This window comes from Melospiza georgiana, chromosome 4 (genome assembly GCF_028018845.1).
Source record: "Melospiza georgiana isolate bMelGeo1 chromosome 4, bMelGeo1.pri, whole genome shotgun sequence".
NCBI lineage: Eukaryota > Metazoa > Chordata > Aves > Passeriformes > Passerellidae > Melospiza > Melospiza georgiana.
In genome coordinates, this window is record NC_080433.1 from 15,969,253 (window position 1) to 15,996,097 (window position 26,845).

The 26,845-nt window shown below is 42.6% G+C and overlaps 2 protein-coding genes across 2 annotated transcripts in view; one reads left to right on the top strand and one right to left on the bottom strand.

The window, feature by feature from the left end:
- The first annotated feature begins 952 nt into the window (after positions 1-952).
- LOC131082435 (protein mono-ADP-ribosyltransferase PARP12-like) lies at positions 953-17,692 on the top strand. The gene is made up of 13 exons (XM_058022338.1): positions 953-1,101; positions 1,488-1,832; positions 2,785-2,920; positions 5,203-5,497; positions 6,455-6,553; positions 8,452-8,575; positions 9,236-9,431; positions 9,902-10,022; positions 11,318-11,414; positions 12,310-12,388; positions 13,528-13,658; positions 14,293-14,444; positions 15,328-17,692. Exons 1-13 carry the CDS (start codon positions 953-955, stop codon positions 15,594-15,596), a joined length of 2,193 nt encoding a protein of 730 aa, XP_057878321.1. The 3' UTR covers positions 15,597-17,692.
- A 4,460-nt stretch (positions 17,693-22,152) lies between these two features.
- Positions 22,153-26,845, bottom strand: part of TBXAS1 (thromboxane A synthase 1) — a 227,801-nt gene continuing 223,108 nt past the window's right edge. Inside the window, exons 11-13 of the mRNA XM_058022728.1 lie at positions 26,222-26,359; positions 24,155-24,317; positions 22,153-23,546 (exon numbers count right to left, since the gene is read on the bottom strand). Coding sequence (XP_057878711.1) covers positions 23,472-23,546; positions 24,155-24,317; positions 26,222-26,359 — 376 coding nt within the window. The 3' untranslated portion in view covers positions 22,153-23,471. The remainder of the gene's footprint in view (positions 23,547-24,154; positions 24,318-26,221; positions 26,360-26,845) is intronic.

Below are 26,845 nucleotides of genomic sequence, written 5' to 3' on the forward strand. Positions count from 1 at the left end.
CTTCTGAGTGTTATGAATAAGAAGCTTGACTAGGCCAATATTCAAGCAGCAATCAATTTATTATTTGATATGGTAAAGTATGAGCAATACAGTGCTGGGTACAGTGGGGGAAGTTTTCCCTCCAATTGCACACTGATAATTGATGGTTACAGGTATTTATAAGGGTACTCATCAGATTTTTTCAGCAGTTTCTATTTCCAATCTTTTACTCATCAGCAATTTTTATTCCAAATTATCACATCACAATTCTATACACTATTGTGATTTTAATTTCTCAGGATGTATCCCAGAAAGGAGTATCCCCAGATGGTGACGGTCCAGTTTCCGAAAGAAGAAAGACTGATCCCATCTGGTGGGGTCCAGTTCCCCAGACGTGTGTCCACCTTTTAATTGCAAGGACTATAAATCTCATAACAGTGATGACCAGCTTCCCTTGGTCGAAACCATAACCCTTGAGGTGATGTTCATCTTCCTTTCTCAAGCTGTTTATCTCTGCTTCAATAAGGAGTGAGATAAGCATATTTCCTTTATATATATTCTAAAGCTATAGTTTCAAGGATACAAGTAATATTCTAAAATTATACTTCAAAAGGTTATTATTGCAGAGCTTTTTATGGATTAAATGCAAGCAAAAAGCAAGATCTTTAACACCTTAATTCCAATGCTCCTAAATCAACCAGGGTTAATTGCAAACAAAAGATACATTCAAAGGCCTTTTCCCATGCTTTATTTTCCTCAGTTATTATTAGAATTCACAACTATCCCATTGTCAGTGTCCACACATATTGCAATCACAAGTACACACGTCGCCTGTTTGTACCTGACACGAAACACAGCTCTGCATCTCACATGAGTGACTGTGAAGCAGAACCAGGAGTGCCAAAATGACCCAGACAAAGGCACTTAATTAAAAGATGGGCACCCTTCTGAAGAGTTTGGGAGTTCCTAGAGGATGAGGACATTGATGGCCACACCGGTGCCTTGGCCGCTGTGCAGGCAGGAGCAGTGGTGTACCAGCGTGAGCACTGCAAGCAGGCAGCTGTGTGTCCAGATGTGTGACCATGACCGAAATTTAAATTTAGATATCGAAACGAAAGGAGTGTGAGAGCAACCTTCACGATGTATCATCAGAAAAGTGGCACAGGTCAGAAACCATAAACTGAGATGTTTTTGACGGCCGAATTCAGACATCAGCCTTCTCCCTGTAACTTAAGGCGGTGAAGCTCCATTCACCTGGCTGATGCTCCGTTCATCCCTAAACCTGCTTTTTCCTACAGGAAATGTGTGACCTCCCAGCTGGTGACATGTGATTGAAAACAGTCGATACATCCTAAGAGTCAGGTAGAGGAGGGAGGCGAAGGGCCGTGCCCCGGTACTGCCGCCGGCTCACCCAGAGCAAGGCAGTCCTCCGCGGGGGCAGAGCAGGCTCCGGGCCGAGACGGCCCCGCTCCCTCTCAGACTCTTTCACTTTCGTTTCCGTTTCCGAGGCTTTCCCGGGCGGGGCTTCCCGAGAAAGCCATGGCGCTGACGGTGCAGGCGCTGCGGGTGCTGTGCTCCAGCGGCGGCTGCCTGGAGCAGGGCGAGCTGCAGCGGCGGCTGCCGAGCCGGCCCTCGGCCGAGCAGCTGGCGGCCGTGCTGCGGGACGCGCGGCGCTTCACGCTGGTGCGGCGGCCCGGCCGGGCGGCGGCGGCGGAGGCCGAGGTGGCCGTGGTGGTGGCCACCAGCCCCGTGCGGCTGTGCCCGGAGCACGTCGCGGGCTGCCCGGGGCACTGCGGGCAGCTGCACATCTGCAAGTACCACCTGAAGGGCTTCTGCCGCAACCAGCTGGCCAGGTGAGGGGCGGGGGGCGGCCGCCATGGCGGGGGGCTCGGTGTGCCCCTTCAGGGGAAGGAGCTCTCAGTAAAGGCCTTTCCGCGTCGGAAATGCTCGTTGCCTGCTTTTATTTATTTGCGTGTTTGTTGTTGCAAAGGTGGCAGACACAGGCGGTGCTTTCACAGCTTCACTTCCTCCCCGGCTCATCACCCTGGCGCTTTCCTGCCCCGTGGGCAGGGCCGTGCCAGGGAGAGCTGAGTGTCCCCTCAGGTCCCTGAGCTGTGGGACCCTGGGCACTGTGCTAGAGCTGAGTGTCCCCTCAGGTCCCTGAGCTGTGGGACCCTGGGCACCGTGCTAGAGCTGAGTGTCCCCTCAGGTCCCTGAGCTGTGGGACCCTGGGCACCGTGCTAGAGCTGAGTGTCCCCGCAGGTCCCTGTGCTGTGGGACCCTGGGCACTGTGCTAGAGCTGAGTGTCCCCGCAGGTCCCTATGCTGCAGAATTTAAACCATGATGAACTTTGTGGCACATCCCTGAGCTGCGAGACCCTGGGCAGTGAGCTAAAGCTGGGTGTTCCCTCACGTCCCTGTGCTGTGGGACCCTGGGCATTGTGCTAAGCTGAGTGTCCCTGCAGGTCCCTGTGCTGTGGGACCCTGGTGGATGCACTCATTGGCTGAGAGGGGGTGATGCTCTGGAGCTTTGTTGGTTTTGTGGTTGTGAGCTGCAGGTCAAAAACATGCGGATATTGTCAGAGTGCACTGAGGCTGTAATGACTGTGAATCAGAAGTAGCGTGGCAATTATCCTCAGAGTAATTATGTAATCTGCTTTGCAAATCACATAATGGCTTTATAGATGAGCAATGTGGACTTTTCGGAGCCTAGCTAGTTTGGTGTGCTTTTCCACTGTTCAGTGTAATGCCCATGGGGTATCAAAATAATGCCAGTCATTTTGATCTTGGGTTTCTTGAGTTCTAGGAAGGGATGCAGGTTTGTTCACAACTTCCACTCAGACCACAATCTCCGTGTTCTAAAGCACTATGGACTTGAGCATTTAAACCATGATGAACTTTGTCAGCTTCTGCTTCAAAATGACCCTTCCCTCTTACCAGAGGTGAGTATTACTGTAACAGCTTCTTAGTCTTGTGTTTCAGTGAGCATCACAACGTGGAAGAGGCTTGACAGATGTGGATATTGGTTGTCAATTTAGTTAGCTTAATGCAAATCTAAAAATAAACCTGCATCCTCTGTTCTTGCCTGTGATGGGTTGACCCTGGCTGGCAGCTAAGCTTTTGAACAGTTCCTCACTCCCCTGTCACAAGCAGAGGAGGTAAACATTAACAAGAAGCACTGAAGTGGCAAAACCTGTGAATGGAGATAAAGACAGTGTAGAAAGGGGAGGAAAGCAGGAAGAAGTGTTGCAAGACACTTCTGCTTCACCACCTCAAAGCAGACTGATGCCCAATAAATCTCTGAGCAAGTGCTACCTTGTAAGAAGGATCCATCTTCCCTTTCTTTTACCTTCCCTCTGTCCCCTTCCTCACTATTATTTGACATTATGTGGCATGGAATATCCCTTTGTCCAGTTTGGACCATTTCCTAGTTTTGGCTGGAATAGAGTTAATTTTCTTTCTCGTAGCTGACACAATGCTGTGTTTTGCATTCAGGGTGAAAACAATGTTGATAACATGTTTTAGTTTTTGCTGAGAGTCAAGGACTTTTCAGCTTTTCACACTGCCCTGCTTGCCCATAGACTCAGAGTGCACAAGAAGCTGGGAGGGAATGCAGCCAGGACAGCTGCCCCAAACTGGACAAAAGGATTATCCAAACTGGACAAAAGGGTACCCCATTCCATGTGACATCATTCTGAACAGTGGAGCAGGGGGGAGGTGGCCCAGGGGTGGTGCCACACTGGTGGGGACTGGCTGGGCTTTGGTCAGTGAGTGGTGAGCATTGCATTGGGCATCTCTTGTTTTGTCTGTTCTTTTATCATCATTATTATTTCCTCTTCATTTTATGCCATATTAAACTGTGTTTATCTCAGCCCTGCAGGGAGTGAGTGAGAGGCTGTGTGGTGTTTATCTGTTCTGGGTCCAGCTGACATAGAGTTAATTTTATTACTGGTATCATAAACAGGGCTGTGTTTTGGATTTAATATGAAAATCACATTGGCAACCCACTGAGTGCTTACCTTCAGTCAAGGCCTCTGCAGCTCTGCCAGTGAGGAGGGGCACAAGGAGCCAGGAGGGAGCATGGCCAGGACAGCTGACCCAAACAGACCAAAGAGATGTGTTATCAACCCTGTTTTGGTCCCAAACCCAAAACATAGTGTGTGGGATCTCAGCACCTCAGGATGAAGGTGCAGAGTGACCGAGACCACCCTTGGGGGGCTCGGGAGTCCTGGAATGTTGCCAGAAGTGTCTGGTGGCTGGACTTTGATCCTACACAGGAGATGACACCTGTATGAGGACTGGGAGGATTTTACTGGGTGAATGGTGAAGGGATAAGTTAGTTAGAGTATAAAACACAGGGTTTAGGATTTCTGTACAGGGGGGTCTAGAGAAGTAAGATGGAGGAATTGGGGCGTGTCCTGTCCTTCTTCTTCTTCTTCTTGGCCTCCATCTTCTGTGGTGATGGTGGCACTTTGGGATTGGTCTTTACTAGAAGTGCACCGGTTAATAAGAGTAGAAGGTATTGGGGAAAAATTATAAATATTGTACACGTAACTTCGGGTATAAAGATAAGTGACCGCCCCGGGGGCTGCGGAGTGTGCCCATGGCTGACTTGCTGTGCAGACCTCTGTCGGGCTGAAAGAAAATCTTTTAGATAAACAATTAATAAACACCGAGACCGAAACAAGATCAGAAGCCTCTCCTCGTCCTTTGAAGCGCCGGGCTGCCCAAGGCCACTCTGGGCCTTTCCAGGTCTTTGAAACAGCCGAGAAACCGAGCAAGTGGCATCCCTGAGCTATCTCCGGACATAAACCAGACATAAATCAGCCTAAATCAGCAAAGAGAAACACTGAAATCTACAATAGTGTGGTATGGTCTGCTATGAAGAAAGTTAACTCCATCCCAGCCAGATTCAGTATCCCTTAGTAAAAAAAACTCCAAAATTGAAAATTAGAGGTGTCATTTAGCACTAAATCCCGTCTTGAGAATGTCTGTAAGAATGTTGTCTTTTGAAAGATCTTTCTAAACATTAGCAGGGCAAAGGAAAAGCTGTCAAGTAATCATTTGGAAAACAAAAAGAAAAAAGAAATATTTCTTTCAAAAGCAAATGTATGCACTTTGTAGTCATAAAAAACCTACAAAACATGGATTCTAACAGTCTAAATGAGCACATTATACTCATTTGAGACAACATTTAAATTCTTTTTTTCTTCTCCTTCCCAAGGTCTGCTTGCATTATAACAAAGGTGATGGACCTTATGGATCTTGTTCCTTTAAAACATCCTGCACCAAACTTCATGTTTGCCAGTACTTTCTGCGGGGTCAGTGCAGATTTGGCAGCGGCTGCAAACGATCCCATGATTTATTAAATCCAGAATGTTTTGAGAAACTGGAGAAACAGGGGATGAGCTCAGACATTATCAAGAAACTACCTTCCACTTTTAGAAACATGTATGACATAAAAAATGGCAACAGGAGCATGTATGACATAGAAGATGCCAAATCTTCACCATGCAAAGGTAAATAATATCATCTTTTGAATACATCAGGAGTGGCATGGTAGTGAATTTAATATTTTCACTGGTGTCATTGAGAAAACTGAATTAACATCTTGATTTGAGTACAAGGATGGACCTTGTACCTATCTCATTGACAGAGATCTTTGTCTTGACAAGTGAAGTCAGGAGAGGTTCCTGAGAAACAGAGTGCTGTTGTTTATAAAATTCTCAAACTTGGGGTTAAATAAGTGTAACAGAAACTGGAAATAGGGAGCTCTATAATTTTGGAGTTTTTTAGGTAAAATACATAAAGGTAGAGATCTGTTTAAGAATAGGAGTGGTTGTCTGATTATAAACTTTTTAATTGTTTTTCTTTAATGTAGCGATTGTCTGGCACAAGAATTCACAAACAGCACTATCCTAGTTATTTCTTGGAAGTGTAATATTTCATTTGCACTTTTCTTTTGAAGTTCTTTAGAATTGTAATTTAAGTGTAGTTTAGCAGGGAAAAAAAAGGATAACAGAATGGAGAATTCAAGTGTGTATGCTCATCTCTGCTATTCTGCCTGGAGTTCCTTCTTCCTTTCCTTAATGTGCTTTAATTTATAAAGTATCAGATTTTGAAACTTTGTATTTTATAGCTGCCAGTGTGATCAGCTGTGTGGAACGCACGTTTAACTCAAGTCCATCTGGAAGTATAAAGGAATTGGACTGTATTCTCGTTTTGTGGGGATAGCAAAAATCTGTATCTGAGGAATTCAGCAGTTGCAAGGAAATCAAGTTCAGAAAGGATGGATACAGGGAGGGGACTCTGAGTATACAAGTTTATCAAAGGCTTCCTTGTCTTTCTGGGGCTGAGTGCAGTTAGGTGGTTACAATCATTGCCCATTGCCTTTAGGCTTCTTTCCAAGGATAGGAGCACTTTTAAGAGGCATTGTTGATCTGAAGTGTGTTAATGGTTCCAATTCCCCCCTCTAGATGGAAAACCCAGCGCTAGACGGGATTCCTCAACTTCAAAGGAGGATGAATCAGAACAGATATGTTTACATCATCTGTACAGAGGTTGTGGCTTTAAAGGTAGGCTGTCTCTAGTATCAGTACAGACTGTGTCAAGTCCAGCCTGTTTTTCTGTTGTCATAAAGAGGAAATGGTAGACATCTTTCACAGAAAGGGGAAACTTTCTGTGAGTTTATGTTTAGTTAAATCTCACTGCTGTCTTGACTGCTGTAGTGTTTGACCTGGCACACCAAACAAAGGAGATATTTTGTTTTGCTCTAGAATCTGCTTGTGCTGAAGATTGGCTACTCCACCTGTGTTTACCTAAGGGATTGCAGAATGATAAGAGTCACATTTCCAAACAGGAAAGATATGAAAGATACTCTGAATTCTAATTTTTTTCTTCTCATACTCTTCTATTCCATCTGTCTTAGCTGTCTCCCTTTCAAAATGTTCCAAGGTGTCCAGGAACAAGGCTGCTTTGCCAGAATTTTTGTTGATTTTTTTGTCATCCTTTTTTTTTTTCCTTGATGTTCTTGACCTGTGTACTGAATGCCTCCTTGTATGAAGGTGTGGTGCAGTTTCTCCTTGACTTTGCCTGGAGTTAAGTTTCCTTTTGTTCTGCTGTGGAAATTAGCTTGGTGTTTATGCACATGTGCACTGGTGATGTCACCTTCACTCCTGTTGAGGAGTGACTGCCCACTGACACTTTGAACTCTTGTAACACTCTGATACCTGGCTCACTGCTATCATTGCTCTTCTGGATCTCTTGGAGACTTACTGAAGGGCAAAGGACTTTGAGACTAAAGGAATGATGTCTGTGTATTTTTCAGAAGAGGGGAAAGGTGATGGTTGTTTACTGGGTTGTGTTGGAAGGTGTGGGACCTAGACATGGTATAAATACTATGGAATAAGTGCTGGATACATCCCTGCTTTCAGCTGGGACAGAGTTAATTTTCTTCCTAGAAGCCAGTACAGTGCTGTGTTTTGGATTTATATGAGAATAACATTGATAACACACTGATGCTTTAATTGTTGCTAAGTAGTGCTTACCCAAAGTAAAGAATTTTTCAGCTGCCCATGTTTTGCCAATAAAGAGGTGCACAAGAGGCTGAGAAGGAGCATGGCCAGGACAGCTGACCTGAACTTGCCAAAGGGCTATTCCATACCATTAAAACATCATGCTCAGCATATAGACTGGGGGAGTTGGCTGGGAGAGGATGATTGCTGCTTGGGAAGGGGCTGGGCATCAGTCAGTGGGTGATGAGCAAACATAGTGTGCATCACTTGTATTTATTGGGCTTTGTTCCTGTCTCACTTTTTGTTAGCTTCATTATAGATATACAAGAGTGTGTGTATACATATATATATATATGCATATATACTTGTGCTTGCTATATTCTATTTTGTTTCAGTTCCTAACCTGTTCTGATTTCAGCCCACAGATTTACCCTTTTCCCATTCTCCCCATTTCACTGAAAGAAATGGGAGTAAATGGCAGTGTTATGCTTAGTTACCATCTGAAGTCAAACAGTGACAGTCCTTCTCCTGTCTTAAAACTGCCCTGCTGGGCTTTGGATTTTTCCTCAGTAATACCCCTTTGTGATAGAGTGGTTAATCATAATTACACTTTTTTCATATTTATTAAATAATAGCCTTGTAGGAGCCTGTGATCATTTTTTGTCTCTTTGAGAATGATCTGCACAATTTAAATGTGCAAAGAGAGTCTAGTACATACAAAACCTGAACTTCTACCTAAGCCTAAAAATTCAAGTGTTGCTTGCTTATGCTGAAAAATTTTGATCTATTGCTTGTAATGGAGCCATAGGTGAACACTTTCCTGTCATCTTTGAAATCATCAAAAACTATCCTTTTGATGATTTCACCAGCTGGGTACACAGCCCTGGAATGTTGGAGTTCTCTCATAGCCTGTCAAAATACTGCATCTCCTACTTCTTTTTCTTTTTAAACTTTTACAGAAAAGTGTATCAGAACCCATTTTCACTTGCCATATAGATGGCAGTACTGTGAGGGTAATACCTGGAAGGACTTCACGAATATGGAAGAAATAGAAGATGCATATTGTGACCCAAAAAACGCCAGGTATAAACTCTTATAAAAATTTATAATGTTTAGAGTTTGTTGTGTTGTACCAGATCCTTAGTGGCTATAAATTGCTGCAATTCTAATGTAGTCATTGCATAAGCAGTTTTATTTGACATTCTTCTACTTACCTCACTTTGCATGAGATTTTCCCCCCTCTTGGGAGCAGAGCATGTGAAGAATATGGAAATACCTTTCAGAGTTTGGAACTGGTTATATAGCATAAAGAGAGTATTGGAAAGGGCTCATCCCAGTATGCCACATACCATGCTGGAAAATTACCTGTTCCTCCTATGTTACAGGCTCTTGGAAGCCCTTCTTAAGTTATGTCAGTGTTCTCTTTAGAATATAGCTGGTCACCAAGGAGAAGGCAGTGCCTGTTTTCCAGTGTTCTGATTTAGGAGTGGGTTATGATCATTGCCCATAGAACCAATGTGGGACATAGGACTGTAATGCAAAATATGTACAAACACATAATAGAGCTAGCACACAGAGTTGTGAAAAGTGCAAGGTGCAAAGCACACATTGTAGTGAAAAGTGCACCTTTGTGTCCTGCTTTTGGATGAGATTGACTTCTGTAGTGGGCTTCTGAATCTATGAGTAAAGCTTCACAAACAGTTCTGATTTTTTTCCCTCTTTTTTTTTTTTTTTTTTTTATAGATTTGATTGTGCTTTTACTGAAGAGTTCCTTTGCCCGTTCAGTATCTCTTTTCATGACATGTGCTGTGGGTTGAAAAAAGTCAGACGTCTTTCTACAGCCTCCTCTGTGACCAAACCCCCTCACTTCATCCTCACAACAGAATGGATCTGGTACTGGAAAGATGAATATGGCACGTGGCAGGAGTATGGAAAACAAGTAAGTGTGGAGAAATGGAGAGGCTCCTGAGGCTGGGTGACAAGTGCAGAACTACTGAAAAGTGCACAGAGCTTATATCCTCCCCCTCTCTTGTCACCCTCTTCCTCTCACACTGTACAGATGGACATCAAAGGCCTAATGGGGTCTTTTTCTTGTGATTTTGGTTGGTCCAGGTGGGGGACTGGTCACTGATGAGTCACAAATATTATCAGATAACTATTCAGTGAGTTGTGTCAGATAGGATCACAGTAATAATACATTTTTTACATTGCTTCTGAGAAAAGCCTCCTTCTCTGAAGGTCCATCTTTGCTTGGTCTAGTTGGTGAATGTGTCACTCTAAATCAAGGATTTCTCATACACTGATATATCCTGCAGCCAACATACATCAGAGAGTTGTTGGTTTTTAGACTTGCTTTTCTGTAACAAACCAGGAGAAACTTTTTTTTCCTCTCTGTTTTTGGCATGACAGGATGATCTTCATGCAGCTGCTACTGTCTGCAGTGATGACCTGGAGAAAGTTTATTTGACTGAAAGTTCTCCAAAGATGACCTTCAAAGCTGGAAGACATGAATATGAAATAAATTTTGTGTGTAGGTTGCATTTGTTTTGTTTTTATGTTTTGTTCTTCCCTCCCAGATATCTGGTGGTTCTGAATTACCTTATTACCAGAGATAGAAGAGAGAAATTTGGACTTTGAATTGCAATGCTTACAGAGACAGAGTTTCTATCAAAGTTCTCAGGATAAGAGCTGTTCACATAAGCAGAGTGGCATTCTATTCTTTCAAAGCTTTTATTTTTGAGGAGTTTTTGTGAGGTTTCAAAATGTCTGCCAGAAAGTCCCAGGTATGACACTGATGCTGGCACCAACACAAATGGTGAGGAACTTCTAGAAGACTTGACAAGCCAGCTTCTGCCCTACTTTAATCACTGGTTTGCAGAAAAAAAAAAACCACTTGCACAAAATGTAGGGTCCAGACAATGCTTAGCATTGCAAGATTGTTGCACATATTTTCTTTTCATCCTGTCTGGAAAGGCTGAGAAAACACCTTGACTATGTCAAGGTAGGAAGAAGTGTTTCCCAAGAGTTCAGGAAATATAAGCTACTTGTGATGGTACTGTCCTCTCTGAGCTGTTGCTTTTCCTGGCATCTTTTTCAAAAATTATGTATAACAATGATGAGAATCAGCCTGCCTGGACTGTCAGTTTGATGTAGTTGTCTTTGATCCAGCTTTTCATTACTATCTCATTCTGCATGAAAAAAAGCCAATCACAAAAACCTCAAACCAAAAAACCAGAAAGGACGTGTTATGTGTTGTTTGTGATTCAATCAAAAGCATTGCTGGGAAAACTTGGCCAGCTTAGAAGTGAAAATTGCATAGTGAATCAATCCCTTTTCCAAGGTTTGGGCTTTTTTAGTAACTTAGGCAAATATATGCAGTGTAGATGTCTTTCAGAACTTCATTTCGAGGCTTGGTGGTGTCAAGAGGTGTTTTTGTTTGTTTTCCTGTGTGTGTATCTCTCTCTGAAGATAAGGCCTCATTGTCCTGGCTGGTACTGACAATTAATTGTTAGTATGATGTCACAGTAGCTGCAGAGTTTCCAAGATCCAGAAGGAATGCCTCTAAAATTCAGGTTGCTGTGACTTGTTTCTCTTGGTGGCCAATAAAAATAAATGGTCTGTGATAGATGTTGGGTTGTGGTTACAGGGTTTGAAATCTACAACTAAGTGTAGGAAAAAGGTTTTTGGTTGCAAAATGAGGAAGAGGGAGCCTTTTTGTCTATGTTTTTAACAAAACAACTTGGTGACAAATGTGGCTGCAGTGTGAAGGCTTTCAAAAACATCTTTGATTCTTCATGGGATTTTGTTTGGGTTTTTTTTCCCCAGCCATGATGCAGAAAAACCTTTGCTACAAAACAGAGAGGAAGATTTGCAGGAGACCTAAATTTGTCTCTCAGGCAGAGGTTGAAAAGACAAAAGCCAGGTAACCACAGCTGCTCATTCTGGGGTGATGGGTTTAGTGCTTTGTGAATGCTGAATCCTCCATGGGTGCAGATAGGATGAAGAAGTAGCTGCTAAGGCAATTGTGAAAGGGCCAAACCTTTCCTACAACCATGTCTTGCCAGGGCAGTGTTACAGCCTGGCCAGTAGTTTTCAATCAGTTCAGAAACCTCTGTGGTGAAGAAAATTTGGGTTTGGTCACAGGAAGTGTGTAAATGTAGGAAATAATTCAACATGTAGCAGTGTGTTTATGTGTACTAGCTCTTTTCGAGATGAATAATTTTCAAAGCTAAGTGCAAGTTCAGAAAATTGTTTTGAGAGCAGCCAGCCAATCTGAAAGGAAAGCAGTAGTTTTTACAGGTAGAGCAAAAGGTGGGGGCCTGCAAGGAGATAGAGCTGCATGTAACAGCCAATTTTTGCACATTCCCTTGCAGCACACAGTCTTTGCTTAAACACTGAAAAGAGCAGCTAAACACACTAATTAAAATTGGAGTGTAAGTACAGGGGAGGTCTGTATCTATCCTGTTTCAGTCACATTGATGTGATACTGGATGTATTTGTATTTACCTCCCCTGGTCTATTACAGCTTTTATATATACATTCAACTCTGCAAGAGAAATCCTTATGTGTTGAGTTTAGAGTATATATTTCTTATTTTCTGATTTGGCATCCTGCTTTCTGACCTAAGTCTTGACACGATGACTTGGAACAAATACTTTCATGTGCTGAATAGAAATGACAGTTTTGAAATATTTTTGATATGTTCAGTTGCCTATATTCTCCCTAAGCTTGACAAAAATGTTTAGTATAATATGTACATAAAATGTCATGCTTAGTTTTATTTTAATTGTCTCTTTGTAATGTCTTATCATCTACAGGGGTGTTAAACATACAGAAGGGTTTAAGAACATTCCAGCTCACTGGGACAAATCTGCCGTGCCTGAACTGGGATTCAAGGTTTGGAGCTTTTTAGTTTTTTCTTTCTGTCAGTTTTGTCATGTAATATTGGTAAATTTAAACCTGATTCCACACTGGGCAGACCTGGAGGTGAAACCAGACCCAAATTTAAACAAATGGTGGCAGTAAAACTGTGGCAGCAGGGACTTCCACTGCTGCTATTAATCCCTTGGCTCAGCAAATTTGCTGTGTTAACAAGACTGGTACTGGTGCCCAAAATACACAGTTTTGATGTCCTAACATGTGCTGAAATTATCAGAGGTAAATGATGCCTCTGAGCTTCAGAGCAGCCCTTCCCTTAGCTGTAGGCTGTTGTGTGTCTCTGGAGAGCTGCTCTGAAATCAGGGGAGTTCACAGAACGGTTGGGCTTGGATGGGGTAACCTCTGGAGATCACAGAAACCAACTCCCCTGCTAAAGCAGGTTCACCCAGAGGAGGTCACACAGGATTGTGTCCAGGTAGGTTTTGAATATCTCCAGAGAGACTCCACAACCTCTCAAGACAGCTTGTTCAGGATGGGATCTTTTATTATTATATTTACTATTATTTTATTAATTCCAGTGAAGTAAACTTCTTTACCTTTGTAACTCACCCGGTTAATATATGTGTGGCATACTTTCTCTGACTTCCTCTCTGCTTCCACCAGCTCCTCTGTCAACTCTAGTAACTGTGCCTACAGAAAAGGTACTATCTGATGCTCAGAAATCACTAACTTGCAAAATGCAAATCCTCAACAAGTTGTCACTAAGAAACAAGACTAACATTGACATTTTTTATGTTCCTACGAAAATATGCAAGTAAGCTTTGCATGCTTTCAGAACTGTCATGTAAGGAACTGATTTTTAGTAGTGGGACCATGTTTCTCCCTAAAATTGTTTGACTAAAGCCTCTCCAATTGATTTAGAAGCACAACAGGCAGTGAGTGCAGTTTGGGTTCACTAGCTGTCAGGAGTATAAAATAAAAAGATCCTCTGGTTTTCTGCAACATAAATTCTCAATTCCTTATTTATATGCTCATTTCTGCTATGTATTTAGATACTGTTTGATGCATGCATGCATATCTGGACCCAGATATACTAAGAGGGATTGAGTGGCTGCACAAAAGCATGGCAAAATAACTTTTCAAACTTTTCCTTGCAGCTGATTGAGCTTGACTGTTCTTCTGAAGAATACAAGAAAGTCAAAGTGGACTTTCAGCGCACAATGCCCAAAGCAGCTATTAAAAAGATTTGTAGAGTTCAGAACCCATCCCTCTGGGAACTGTATCAATGGTAAGGGTAAAACACTGCTCTGGTGTGTGTGCATGTTGTTTGTTGTTTCTGCAGTTAGCTGTATGTGCTGTGCTAAAGATAGAATGTGCATTCCTGAAATGCCTCTGCCACCACTCTCCCACTGAAATACCTACCTAGTATCAACATTTAGATAAGAGGTATCAACAAACCCAAAGCTCAGTAAAGACACAGAGCTTAGAACAGTCAGATTCAGGGCTGTGTGGGAGGAATTCTTGCTCCTGACTTCTGCCAGGCCTGTGTCCATGACAGCTTCCTTCCAGTGAAACCTTGAAGCTGGTAATGAGTCACATTTAGCACAGTGTTTTGCAGCTGGTCAAAATTAAAACAGCCTTTAAAATGAAATGCAAAACTCAGGGAGGGCAAACCTTAATAGATTCTGTGTTCAGGGAAAAAAAATAACACTGAGATTCCTCCCTCTCTCTTCAGACGCAGTGAAGGAAGAGAGAACATTTGTAGTAAAGCATTTATGTATAATGTGATGAAAGCAGGTTTGTATGCCCAAATTAGGCCTTACTGTAAAGATTTTCAGAATATACTCTGTGTAAAATTGTTTCTGAGTAGCTGTGGGTACCTGTGGGCACAGCCACAGCAAAGATTCTGCTTCTCATTGCAGGCAGAAGGACCTAATGCAGAAGAGCAATGGTGGAAAGGCTGCAGATGAGAGATTTTTATTTCATGGGACCAGTAAAAAAGACATTGATGCCATCTGCCAGCAAAACTTTGACTGGAGAATCTGTGGCCTTCACGGGACAGTCTACGGCAAAGGTTGTTCTCCAGCTCCTTCAGTGATCCTTGACTTGCTAAAAATTCTCAGTACTCACTGCAGAGGGCTAAAGTTTACAAGGTGGTACTTGGCCAGTCCTGGGCTTCTCTGTGTCATGATGTGGGACACAGAGCTGAGTTTCACAAGGGTCATTTGGAGCTAAGGCACTCTAAAAGGCCTTGGCCTCTGCTCTCCTAAGTACTTGCAAGAAAAGGCAGAAGAGGTCAGTTGTAGCAGAAACCATCTGCTAGATTCCAGGCTTACTGCTGTTCCAGTTTCTCCCAACTCCTACACAGAAGGAGCCTGGCTTTTTTTCTTTCTTTTTTTTTTTTTCCCAAGAACCTCAATGTAATTCTGGTTACAGGATTTTGTCTTATTAGCAGATTATATCCTTCTATATTGTCCTGTGTACAGGAAAGTTCCAGCACATGGAGTGAATAGCTGAGACAGGCTGACTGGCTGACTACACACCTTTGTGCTTGAATACTTTGTAACTCTCAGAAATGTTAGAGGATCACAGTGTGTTTTGAGCATGGAAGGGACCCACAAGGATCAAGTCCAGCTGTGCTGATGAATATTAGTGGCCTCTGCCAGGAGAGGAGTTGTGGTGATGGTGGGGGAGCTGGACATCTAGGGTTAGGAGGAAATCCTTTAGAAGATTATGATAACGGTTTAAACATTGGTTTTTAATATGTGTACTGTGAAAACTAAAAAGTGCATAGTGATCATTGCCACTAAGAGGGACACACAGGACAAGTGAAGGCTTTGGAAAGGCTGTTCATGAATTGCTTAATGGATTTGCTTATTTATTCATTTTCACACAGTATCACTTTGTTCCTGCTGTTTTAGTGTCTTATAAACTCTGTCTTGCTGTCTCTTCTGCAGGAAGTTATTTTGCAAGGGATGCATCTTATTCTGACAACTACTGTGGGACAGACTCAAACACCAAGACCATGTTCCTGGCTCGAGTGCTGGTGGGGGAGTTCACTCTTGGGAGTTCTCATTATGTTCGGCCTCCCATGAAGGACAACCAAAAATTCTATGACAGTTGTGTGAATAACTCCTCAAACCCTTCTATCTTTGTCATCTTTGAGAAGCAGCAGATTTATCCAGAGTATCTCATAGAATACCAGGCATCAGCAAGATTTCTATAGCAGTAAAACCTGTCATCCTTACGTTTAACTGGTTTAAACAGTTTTTTAGTTTTGACTTGAGAGAGAAAAATTGATTTTGAAGAAGCTGTGTGATCAGATAGGTGAGTGTTCAGAAACATTTTTTCTCTGTCTTTTCTGTGTAATAGAAAACAAGGCATAAAAAGACACAGAGGATGTTTTAGAATTCCTAAAATCCTGTTTCTGTATCCTATTTGTAGCAGCTTTCACATTACCCTACATTATGGGAGCCTTTTATAAATTTATTAGAAGAAATTGCTGATGGTTGTAGCATGAGGATTGGCCATGACTGCCAAGTTTTAACAGTTTGTAGTTATTGTTTCAGGATAGACTTTTACACGTGCTCATTGGTCAGAGGTGCTATCCCTCTACCTGTTTATCTTTTAACTCAAAACTGGATAAAATACAAGTTTTTAGTAATCTATCTCCTGTAACAGTAGACATTCAGGTGTTTGCAACTGTGATTGTACAATCTCTGTGCTCAACTCATTGCATAAATTCATAGCAGCCTCTTGTTTTTTGTTCTTACTTAATCTGCACCAACAAAACCTCAACAATTAAACTTGCTTGTTGAAAAAGAGCAGAGACTTATTTTCACTTGTTGAGTTTCTCGTTTAAAACAATTACCAAAGATACAAGCATTACAGAGGTTGCTTGGTGCTGTGTGATTCAGATGATTTACTGTATCAAATAAATACTGTATTTCATGTCTGAGAACACAAGTTTTTCATGACTTTCACTGTGCCTACAAACACAAGAGTGCTGGCAGGTGCTGTGGAGGAAGCAGAGGAGGCAAGTCTCACTGTTATTTAATACCACACTTAGGAGGGAAACATACTGCTTGTCCTGCTTGGTTATCAGTACCTTGGTTCTGTGGATGAACTTTACGGTTCCCTTAGAGCTGCTGGGAAGGATGGTGAGTGACTGTCTCTCATTAGCTGTTCTGCCTCTTTGGGTGCAGGAGATTCACAGATTTCCTGTGTAATCAAGCTGTCATTGGACTTCTTTCAAGAAAAACATGCTTATCTAGGAAGCTGTCTTCAGCCACAGAGCTGAAACCTTTTAAATCTGAAAATTAGATTGAATATTTAATGATACCTATCAGAAGAAGATAATAGTGTTGAGCAGTCAGCTTACATGTGTGCAATCAAAAAACTTGAGCTATCAAATATTTTTTTAAGAATAAAGTTGCTGATGCATAGATAGATACTTTATCATAAGATTAATGTGCTAAAGTAGCTATAAGTTAGCTACACTGTGCTGCAGAAGCCTTAAGAAATACTTTCTATATGACCTAAAAAAGCTCATCTTCAGCTACATTCTGTATATTTCTTTTTAACTCATCTGGATGATGACTGACAGGTGTTCACTGGGTAACTCTTTATTACTTCAGCACTGTGAGCCAGGAGCTTGGCCATGATTAGCTGGAGTAAGGCTGTGCAGACCCCCTTTTTTGTAAACTGCAGATCTAGCAGCATATCTCCTATTTGTGTTTAAATATCTCCCATGTGTGTTTAATCCCACTGCAACACAGAATAGGGACAGGCAAATTGGCTGTATTATTTCTTTTGAAAGATTTGTAATAGAGCATAAAGGATAAATCTAATGTCAGCAAAAGAGCTTGTCAGCAAATAGCACATTCCTTGAGGAGGATAACAGTTATGTAGGAAAGATTTCCTGTCTGTTCAGAGTAAGTTTTTCTGCCAAAACAAAACCCATGTTCATCTACATGTTAATGGCAAATGAGAATACTGGTTGTTTGAATTTCTTCCTCTGAACATAAGCAGAATTTCAGGTAAGAACTAGGATAGCTAAAGTCATGTTAATCTTCTGCCAGAAAATTGAAACAAACATTCTTTTTTTAGGCAAAAAGTTGAAATATTTTTATTGATATTTTTTATTGTATTTTTAAAACCTCTAACTTGATTCTTGTATGTGTATGAGTGTAAGTAAAACAAAGAATAAAATGCCTGGTTGTTGTACGTTGTAGTCTGTTATTTCTCCATTATCACAGAAAAGAAAAGTTACCTTGTTTTCCACTTTTGAAACTGCAGGGGTAACATTCTTGTGTATGGTAAATAAACAGGTACTCAAGCCAGTAAACTCCTTCTGAGGGTTTTCTCTTTTTCAATACTGAAATCACAATATTCCAATACACTTGTAAATTTTGAGGTTGTTGTTAAGCAGTAGAAATCCCTCTACAGCTGTTTGGGTTGCATTTGGAAATGAACACATTAAAGAGATGTTTGCATTAAATCCAAACTTTAGGCAAAAAGTAACATTGGTCCTCTTTTCTGAGTGAGGAGTATCTCTTTTGGCTACTTAAGCCAAGCCACTGAGCAGGAAGAGTGCAGTAATGTGTCACTCACTCCCACACCATGTGAGGAGACAGATAAGCTGTGAAGGTTGTTTCCTTTTTGGTACCAGGTCCATCCTGGCAAGGCAGACAGCACAGCCAGCAGAAGCCAAACAGCTTTGCTGTGCCAGCAGTGGGGTGTGGAGCATGGGGGTTTGTGACCCCTGATTCTGCTGTGCTGGAGAGGGGCCTGGCAGCCAGCCAGAGGCAGTTCACTGCACCCTTTCATGAGGGGTACCTGGAGCCAGGTTTGTCTTGATTTTCTGACTGGATTTTATGCTGTGTGGGTGCCAAAATCCTGTCTAAGTGTTGGCAGCAAGGGAGTGGCAGTATCTGGTTTGGATACCTGCAGCCTGGCAAAGTAGGGGCTGGTGGGTGAGAGGAACTTGGGTGGATGGCAGATAGCAGGTGCTCAGTGCTGCTGGGCTTGGAGAACAAGCTTTGCTTCCAGGAACCAGGGCTGCCTTAGGGCCAAAGGCCAAGTGAGAATTGCAGAAATGCTGCTTAACTTGGAGTTCTTCCAGCAGAAGATCCGGGTGGGATGGCTGTTACATGGGCAGCACAACTGCTGCTTCCCTGTTTGTCCAAGGATGGACTTCATGGCCTCCAAAGCTCCACTGCACTTCTTGCTTCAGGCCCATCACAGTTTCATCTCTGCATGCAGAAATCCTAGCAACTGAGGGAATACTCCCTCCTTGAAAGTAGCCACAGCTCCCCGCAGTGCAGGGACAAAACCATCTTAGAAACAGGAGATTTTTCAAGGTCAGAAGAAAGTGAGTGGGGCCAGTATAAACCAAGCAGTGAAAGACAGTTTATAAATCAGCTTTAAATTCTTTTACCCTGCTTTCTACTGTAAACACCTGGAAGAGTCTGGTATCAGGTGAAGCTATGTCCAGGATGATTAACAAAGGGAAATGAGGTGATCATTGCCTGAAGTATCTCACACAGAGAGGAAATTCTGCAGTTTAATGCCAGATAAAACTAGAAAGTTCCAATTTACAATCCATGAAGCATAATAATTTCTGCCACCCAACTCTGTTTTTCTAGGAATACTGTTTTTAAAGTACAAAACTGTAAAGCTTTTTTCCTATCAGCATCTTCATTAAAAATACCATTTCATACTGACAGCCTTCTGTCATCATTACAAAGACCAGAAGACATATTTAATAGAAGCTTTCCTTTACCAAGCAGCCTTTGCTTCGTATCAGCTGTCAGAGAATGACTAAAACCCTTTTGTAACACAGACGTGCCCAATTTTAAACAAACTCACAGCTCAGCAATGCAAGACAACACGCTGTTTCTGAGGAAAGGAATTTTAAACCAGCTTCCTTGTTCCTCCCTAGCCCCAACTGCTGCTGACTGAAGCACGTTGTACCAGAATGCTAAATAGTTACCATTACTTAAGGATATAAAGCTGTGTTTTGCTATTGCAATTATAAACATAGTGCTGGGGGTGAGGTTTTTGTTGATACTGTTTTGCTTTTGTTCTGGAGGGGGTTTTGGTAGACATCTTTTTGTGGTTTGTTTTTTTGAGGGTTTTTTTTAGTTAATTCTAAAACCAGCCCTGCTCAAGATCAGTTTGGGACCATGTTATATAGGTGCACAAACACACTTTGATTACAGTGATATTAGCAGTTTCTGTTTTGGACAGCTGCTGGCAATCTAGGGCCCTGTTTTCCTGGAAATGTGTGCTTGCAGAGGCTCACTGATCCCTGCCACAGCTCACTGTGGGTGTGTTGCTGAGCTCACACAGCCACTGAGTGTCCTGGTGCAATGTCTGCAGTGTCTGGTGACTGCATCACCAACCATTAATGAGAAGGAACAAATGGTCTGAGGCTCTTCCTGGATTCCTGGAAAGTTGGCAGGCTTTTTCCTGTCTTCTCTAGCTGTCTGTCTCAGCCTGCATGTAGAACAAGGGTTGATGCACTTCCAGAAAGCTGACTTCAAATGCAAAAATAATTTCTCTGTTCCACAGTGCTACAAACTGACAGGTGAAAACACAGAGCACTTCTGAACCAGAATGGTTGAAAGCCGCTTAGCACAGACTCAAGTGAGTTTGCTTGAACACATACTGTCCATGTTCAATGTGGATGTAGCTGAGAAAGACTCTTGGTTCATTTTCCAAGCCTGTAAAATGTGATGCACACCAGCAGCCACTCCAGGACTGTTTTTTCTCTATGTGGCATCAGTATTTGGAATTATGTTGGTGGAGAGGCACCTCAATGCATCCCAGTCATACCAGTTTGATGCCAGTGCCAGCAAGAGATGCACAGAGCCTGGAGAGGGTTCATAGTTCAGCAGGAGAGCACCTGAAGAGGAGCACAAAGGAATTCCAGCCCAACTTGAATGCCTCTTTGCAAGTATATGCAGCATGCAGAATAAAAAATGAGGCTAGAGATGTGCACTGCTGCACGTCTGTGATCTCACTGGCCTCACACGGACGTGGTGGGATGGCTCCTGTGACTGGAGTGCTGGAATGGAAATGTACAGGCTTTTGAGGAAGGACAGAGGACATGAGAAGGGGGTGTCACCCTCTGTCAATGACCAGGTGTAGTGCATGGAGCTCCACCTGGGGATGGAGGAGGAGCTGATTGAGACCTTACAGGTCAGGATTAAAGAGAAGGACAAGGCACCAAATAAAGCTTGTTAAAATTCAAATATCACGTCCTCCAAGATCAGGAGTCATGCATCCCAACAAAGAGGAAGTGAGGCAAAAATATCAGGATACCTTAATGGATGAGTAAGGAGCAAACAAAAAAAGAAGTCTACAGAAGGAGGAAGCAAGGCCTGGGAGGAGTACAGAGAAATTGTCTAAGCAGTCAGGGATCAGGTTAGGAAACTAAAGCAAGTCCTGATAGAAATAAATCTGGTCAGGGATGTCAAGGGCAACAAAAAAAAGCTTCTACTGGTATGTGGGTGATAAAAGGAAGACTAGGGAAAATGTGGGTCCTCTCTAGAAGGAAACAGGAGCTCTGATTATCCAGAACATGAAGAAGGCTGAGGTACCCCATGCCTTCTGCCTCAGTGTTCACTGCTAAGTGCTCACCCACACCACCAAGCTGCAGAGGCAGAGAGCAGGAAGAAGAATTTACACAAAATCGTGGGTAAGAAAGGGAAAAGATTGATTTAGGCTTGGCTTATTTTGTCGAAAATGAAGCACACAACAATCTTCTGATTCATGTAAGAAATACAAACAACCCTTTGAAAGATGACTTCAGATGGAATAAACTTCCTGCTCATTCTGGTAGGTGGGAAGCTTTTAGGCAGGGCCCATCCAGCTTTTTGTCAACTGTGTATGTAAGCTATAGAGAAAATCAGCCTCCAGCTCACTGTTTCTAGGAGGGGAAAAATTATGCGTAATGTGTAGAAACTAAGGTAAATACAGCATGTTGCTTTTCAAATAAATAACAATCACTCTATCAGCAATTCATATAATCAGTGTGTCTGTAACAGGGCACTTCTGCTTAGCATGCCAGAAATGCTCCATGGAAAAAGGAACAATTCCAAGACTTCCCCAGTCAGTGCTTCACCACTGCTGCCTATACAGTTATGTTAAAAAAAATATATATGAAAGAGGAGAGACAGTCTTTGAGGAACAAGATCCAGTGATTTGATCAGTGTTCAGGCAGCATGTGGGAAGAAGGCAGCAAAAGATGCTTGCTGGAGAGAAACTCAGAGACCTAGCCAGGCATCAGTGAGCAGATGGCTCCATCCTTGCAGTGAAGCTGAGCAGTCAGTCTCTTCCTCCTGCTGCTGCAACACTTCTCTGTGCACATCACCAAGAGATGGTGTACCTAAGGAACCCTCAAGCAGACTCTGTCAGCCAGGCAGAAAGTCAAGACTTTAAAAGAAACAAAGGTGCCTCCTTATTTTTAAAGTGCTGCAAGAGTTTTTGTTATATACAAAAATTTTAAAGAAAAAAATAAGAATAAATGATTTTTTTTAAAAGGGTCTTGGGTCTGCACCAATCTCTTTTCACAGTTCTGTTGTTGTGGTTTAACCCCAGCCCCTCAAAGCTGCTCATTCACACCCCCATAGTGGGATGAGGGAGAGAATTTTAAGAATGAGAAAACTCATGGATTGAGATGAAGACAGTTTAATAGGTAAAGCAAAAGCCACACACCAAACAAGGAATTCATTCACCATTTCCTATGTGCAGGCAGGTGTTCCACCACCCCAGGAAGCAGAGCTCCAGCAGGCACAACAGCGACTTGGGAAGGCAAATGCCATCACTTGGAATGTCGTCCCCCTTCCTTCTTCTTCCCCTAGTTTTATGTGCTGAGCATGGTGCCATAAGGTGTGGAATGTCCCTGTGTTCAGTGGAGGTCAGCTGGCCCAGCTGTGTCTCCTTCCAGCTTCTTGTGCAACACCAGCTGTGTGGCAGGGGAGGCTTTGCAGAAGTGTGGGACAGAGGGAATGTCAGGAGTGGAAGCTACAATTGTTTTGGCTGGGAAGATGCATGTGCACAGTCACACATCTTGAAGGGATCCATGGGGCTGCTGCAGCTGGCAATCAGACAGGTTCCGTCCTGAGGGGGTGAGGCACTTGGGACATGACCTGCTCCAGTGTCACAGGGGTCAAGAGAGCTGCTGAATCTGATCATCCTGGATCCCACTCCTTTGCCACCAGCTCTGGTGCACACATGCTCTTAATTTCCTTGATTCAAGATAGACAAAGGTGGTGCCAACTGCAATGTTTGGAAAGGAAAGGCCTCCCCATGAAGCAGAGGTGGTACCAACAGCTTCTGATTGCCTTTAAATTTCCTCCAGTCCTCCTGCTTGCTTTAGATTTGTATCTTCTTTGTCTCCACCTTTCCAACAGCAGCTCAACAGACAGAAAAATGGCTGTCACCTCATTTCTTTGGTCTTAGCTGCTGGAATTTACTGGTTCATTCTTCTGTCATGTCGATGGAATGTGCCAAGTGCAAATCGTTAACCTAAGTGTATTTAAAATCATTTCAAAGCATGGAGGAGGTGCAACTTCTCTGGCTTTACAGACACAGGTGGAGCTTAAGCATTGTACAGGGGCCTCAGCTTTGACTGTTAGTGGAGTTCATGAAAAAATCCAATGCACTGCATCCCAGGTCTTCTGCTGTAACTGTGGTGCCTTTGGAGTTTTCTCTAGGGACTCACAAGGTCATGAGAAGGATGTGTCATATGATGAATTGAAATTAAAATCTACTCTAAATTGCGGAAACTGAGCATGAGGAAAGCATTCTCACAGATAAGTGAAAAGAAGTGTGATGAACAAAAGCAAATGAAGGTGGAATGCTTCTTTGTAGATACTATTCACAGCAATTTGAAAACATCCTAAAAAGACTGTGGAGCCCATTTTAAAAAGTGACTGGAAGCTGTCCCATAGGAGAGCAGTGAGGAAGCACCTACTGACCATCAGTGGGACTTAGGCTCCTACCTGTCCTTGGAGTTTTGAAAAATAATCACACCCAGTGACTCACTAACAAAGGCTCTCATTCCAGGAAGCTCAAGGATGTACATTCCCTTTTAGCGAGATTCCAGCACAATGTAGACTCCATTTTTTGGTCCAAGTGTGGCTTTTGATTTGAGCTGCAAAGGAATCTGAAAGAGAAAAGAGCATCTTATGCGCAGTTGTGTTTGTTTATGTGTGTATGACACCCCCACATACAGACAGACATTTTTGCTGGAGGACCAATTCATACCAGGATCACTGTGGAAGCTGTAAAGTGCTTGTTTTACAGTCAGCTGTGGTGGTATAATATTAAATAGAATTTACAGCCAGAGGCTGAGGCAGTGGTTACCCAGGAATGCTGTAGATCTGAACAGAAAGAAATTAACTCTATAAACTCTAGAGCTGGGTGCAATGTCCATAGCAATAGGCATATACTAGAGTGCTGACATCCTGTGAAATATGGACACACATTCTCACCCTCTATGAATTGTGACATTTTGCCTGTGGCCTTGCCATACTGCTCTCCACTAAGGCAGGGCTGTGTAACAGTCCTTTTGTTGGAAAAATGATATATCTGAAATCACATTTTGCTTGAAACATGCAGTCCATGCCTTGTCTCTCCTTATTATGGAAGTGTCTCTGGCAGTTTTCTCAAATGAAGAGAAGTCACAAAGGCAAACCAGTTGTCCTGCCTAGGACACACTGTCAATTCCCTCAGGTTAACAAGTGTGATCTTTAAGCCTCTTCATGTACAAACCTCAGTCTCTGGGCAGGTCTTGAATTTAAACTTCTGCAAAATCCTCAGCAGAGTAATTTTTGTCTCCAACAAACCCATTTTCATGCCAAGGCAGCCACGGGGTCCTGCCCCAAAGGGCAGGTATGCAAAGGGATGTCGTTCCTTCTTGGCCTCCTCTGTAAACCTAGAAGGTGCAGAGATGGAAACCAGTTCAAGAAACACTTTTTGCTCAATTCCATGTTTTAATTTAAATCTCAAAAGCTGGTTATTTCAATTGATCTTAATTGATAGGTCTTGGGGACTATTGATAGATTATGTCCTGACATCCTATGTAAAAAGATAATTGACTATGGCCATCAGCCTTTGTCAGCTGGTGACTTCAGGAGAGGACATGGAGACATGAGTTTTACTTCCAATCTATCTTTAATGAAAATCTCTCATCTCTTTGGATTCAGTTTCCAAGAACTTTGCACTGCTAAGGTCCAGTGCAGGGCAGAAAGAGATGAGAGGTAATACAGGCTAATTGGAGCTTTGGAAAAAAGAATATTGTGTGTTTCCACTAATTCCATCCCCATGCTTTGAAAACCTAAATAAGATTGAGCCACTACTCCAAAAGGTACTGTAGAGGCCCCTAATTGGAGATTGAAGGACCATTAATTCATGTACTAAACACTGTTTCATAATCAGATAATTCTTGCCTTGCTCACCTCCATATATCAGCCCGGTAAATTTAAAATCTCCCTTGTTTTATTCCTACCACCAATTTTTAAATGAAATATTGGGGAGGGGGAGAAAGGGGAAGGCTGCAGCTGAATTATTTTATTTCATTTTTTGTTATGCTCTTATTTTATAATTCTTGCTAACATTACCAGCTATACAATCTGAGCAGAGTGTTAGTACTTATGGATCATTCCTTGGGGAAGGTTCAAAAGGAAATTAATCTCAGATTCATACCAAACAGCACTGTGTGAATCAAGGGGACTGCAGCCCCTACTAACCATTTCACCCTTTCATACTACTGTTAAAAGTGGTGACCAAACAATTAAGAAAGCATTTTTAGCATTGCTAAAAATACCCACCCCAGACTTCCAGTTGCTGCTAAGATTCCTCTCCAACAAAATCTCTGGGCTTCTCTAATCCTGGCATTGCTCTTCATCCTTCTCTAACCCTGGCATTGCTTTTCTTTGTGGCCAAAAGATTCTAATGGAGCATATGCCTAGATTTGTTCCAGAATGAACATTAGAAAAATCCATCTACACCACACATGTGTTGTCCTACTGGCAAAGATGGTTCTGGGCTGCCAGCCTCACACCCAGTTGTTTATGGAGCAGGCACTTCTTTTCTAGGTAAACTTCTGAATGTAGTGGTAGCTTAAAATGCATCTGCCCACTAAATAGTTTAAAAATATAGCTGCCCACAAAACTAAATTGTGCTTCCCCACAGCTCCACATCAGCTGAAACTCTCCCTGTAAGCTCAGCCCAGCACCTGTAACCCAGGGCAGGTACAAAACCACAGCTTGAAAGGGCTCCCCCTGCCCACTGAAGACATAAATGCTCCATGTGACACTGTCTTGCCAAGCAAAAATCAAGGATCCTGACTTACAGACAGAGAGCAAATTCCCAGTGGGAGATGGGGTAGGTTCCCCACTCACAGAGTACCCACATGGTTATATTTCAAGTGAAATGAGGGCTCTGAACCAGAGTGGAGCTGGATGAGTTTCCCAGATACAGCCAAGCCAGTGAATATACTGTCCCACTTCAGAATTTCAGCACCCAATAAACATTATTCACAGGATCTGATTTGGAAACAGGTCTGAAAACCTCTGTCCCAGTTCAACCTTGACCAGACCTTGCACCTTCTGTGGAATACACCACTATCATCACTTGTCTGATTTAGTGGAAATAACATGTTTTCATGGTATAAATAAAACTGGGCTTCTCTTGGTGGAAAAGCTGCTTTGGATGAATAGTGGGTGACTGTGGCTGTGAGAGAGCAGCAGGATCTGGTGCCTGCAGATGCTGGAGTTCTGTGCCCACAGGCCCAAATAAGGACCTCAACCAAAGGGTGAAAAGCATTTCTCCACATACCTCTCAGGAATGAACTTCTCAGGTTCTGGCCAGAACTCAGGGTTGTGGTGAAGGTGTCCAACTGCAATTTCAATGACAGCTCCAGCTGGAATATGCTGCCCCAGCACCACACAGTCTTTAGCTGCTTCTCTAGTGAATCTGCAACAACATCATGCATCCCAGATGATTAATAAAGATTAAAAATACAGCAGGAGAGATCTGTAAAAGTATCTGTCTTCATCTGACCAAACAATTTCTGGGTAACACTTTCTCATAGATAAATACAACAAGTATTGCTGATACCAGTATCTTCTTGGGTTACAATAATCTCCACTTAGAAGTCCATAACTCCAGCCCAGGTGGTTGACTTTTGCCCTTTTCACAGGAAAGCATTTCTGGTTGTTTACTGTTTTCTAGAGCATTAACTGCTGAACTGCAATTTTATTGTTGATGTTTGGTTTAGACTCATTTTTTAAATGAAAATTGCTGATGAAATGTGTCAGTCATCTCTAATAACAGCTAGAAAGAGTGTGCTGGTTTGCCTCCAGGAAAAAAAGAACAGTAAATATAGCTTTGAGTTTTTTTTTTTTTATTTGAGAAGCTCCCTCCTGTTGGTGCAGCACCTGAAACTTAGCAAGGGATTAT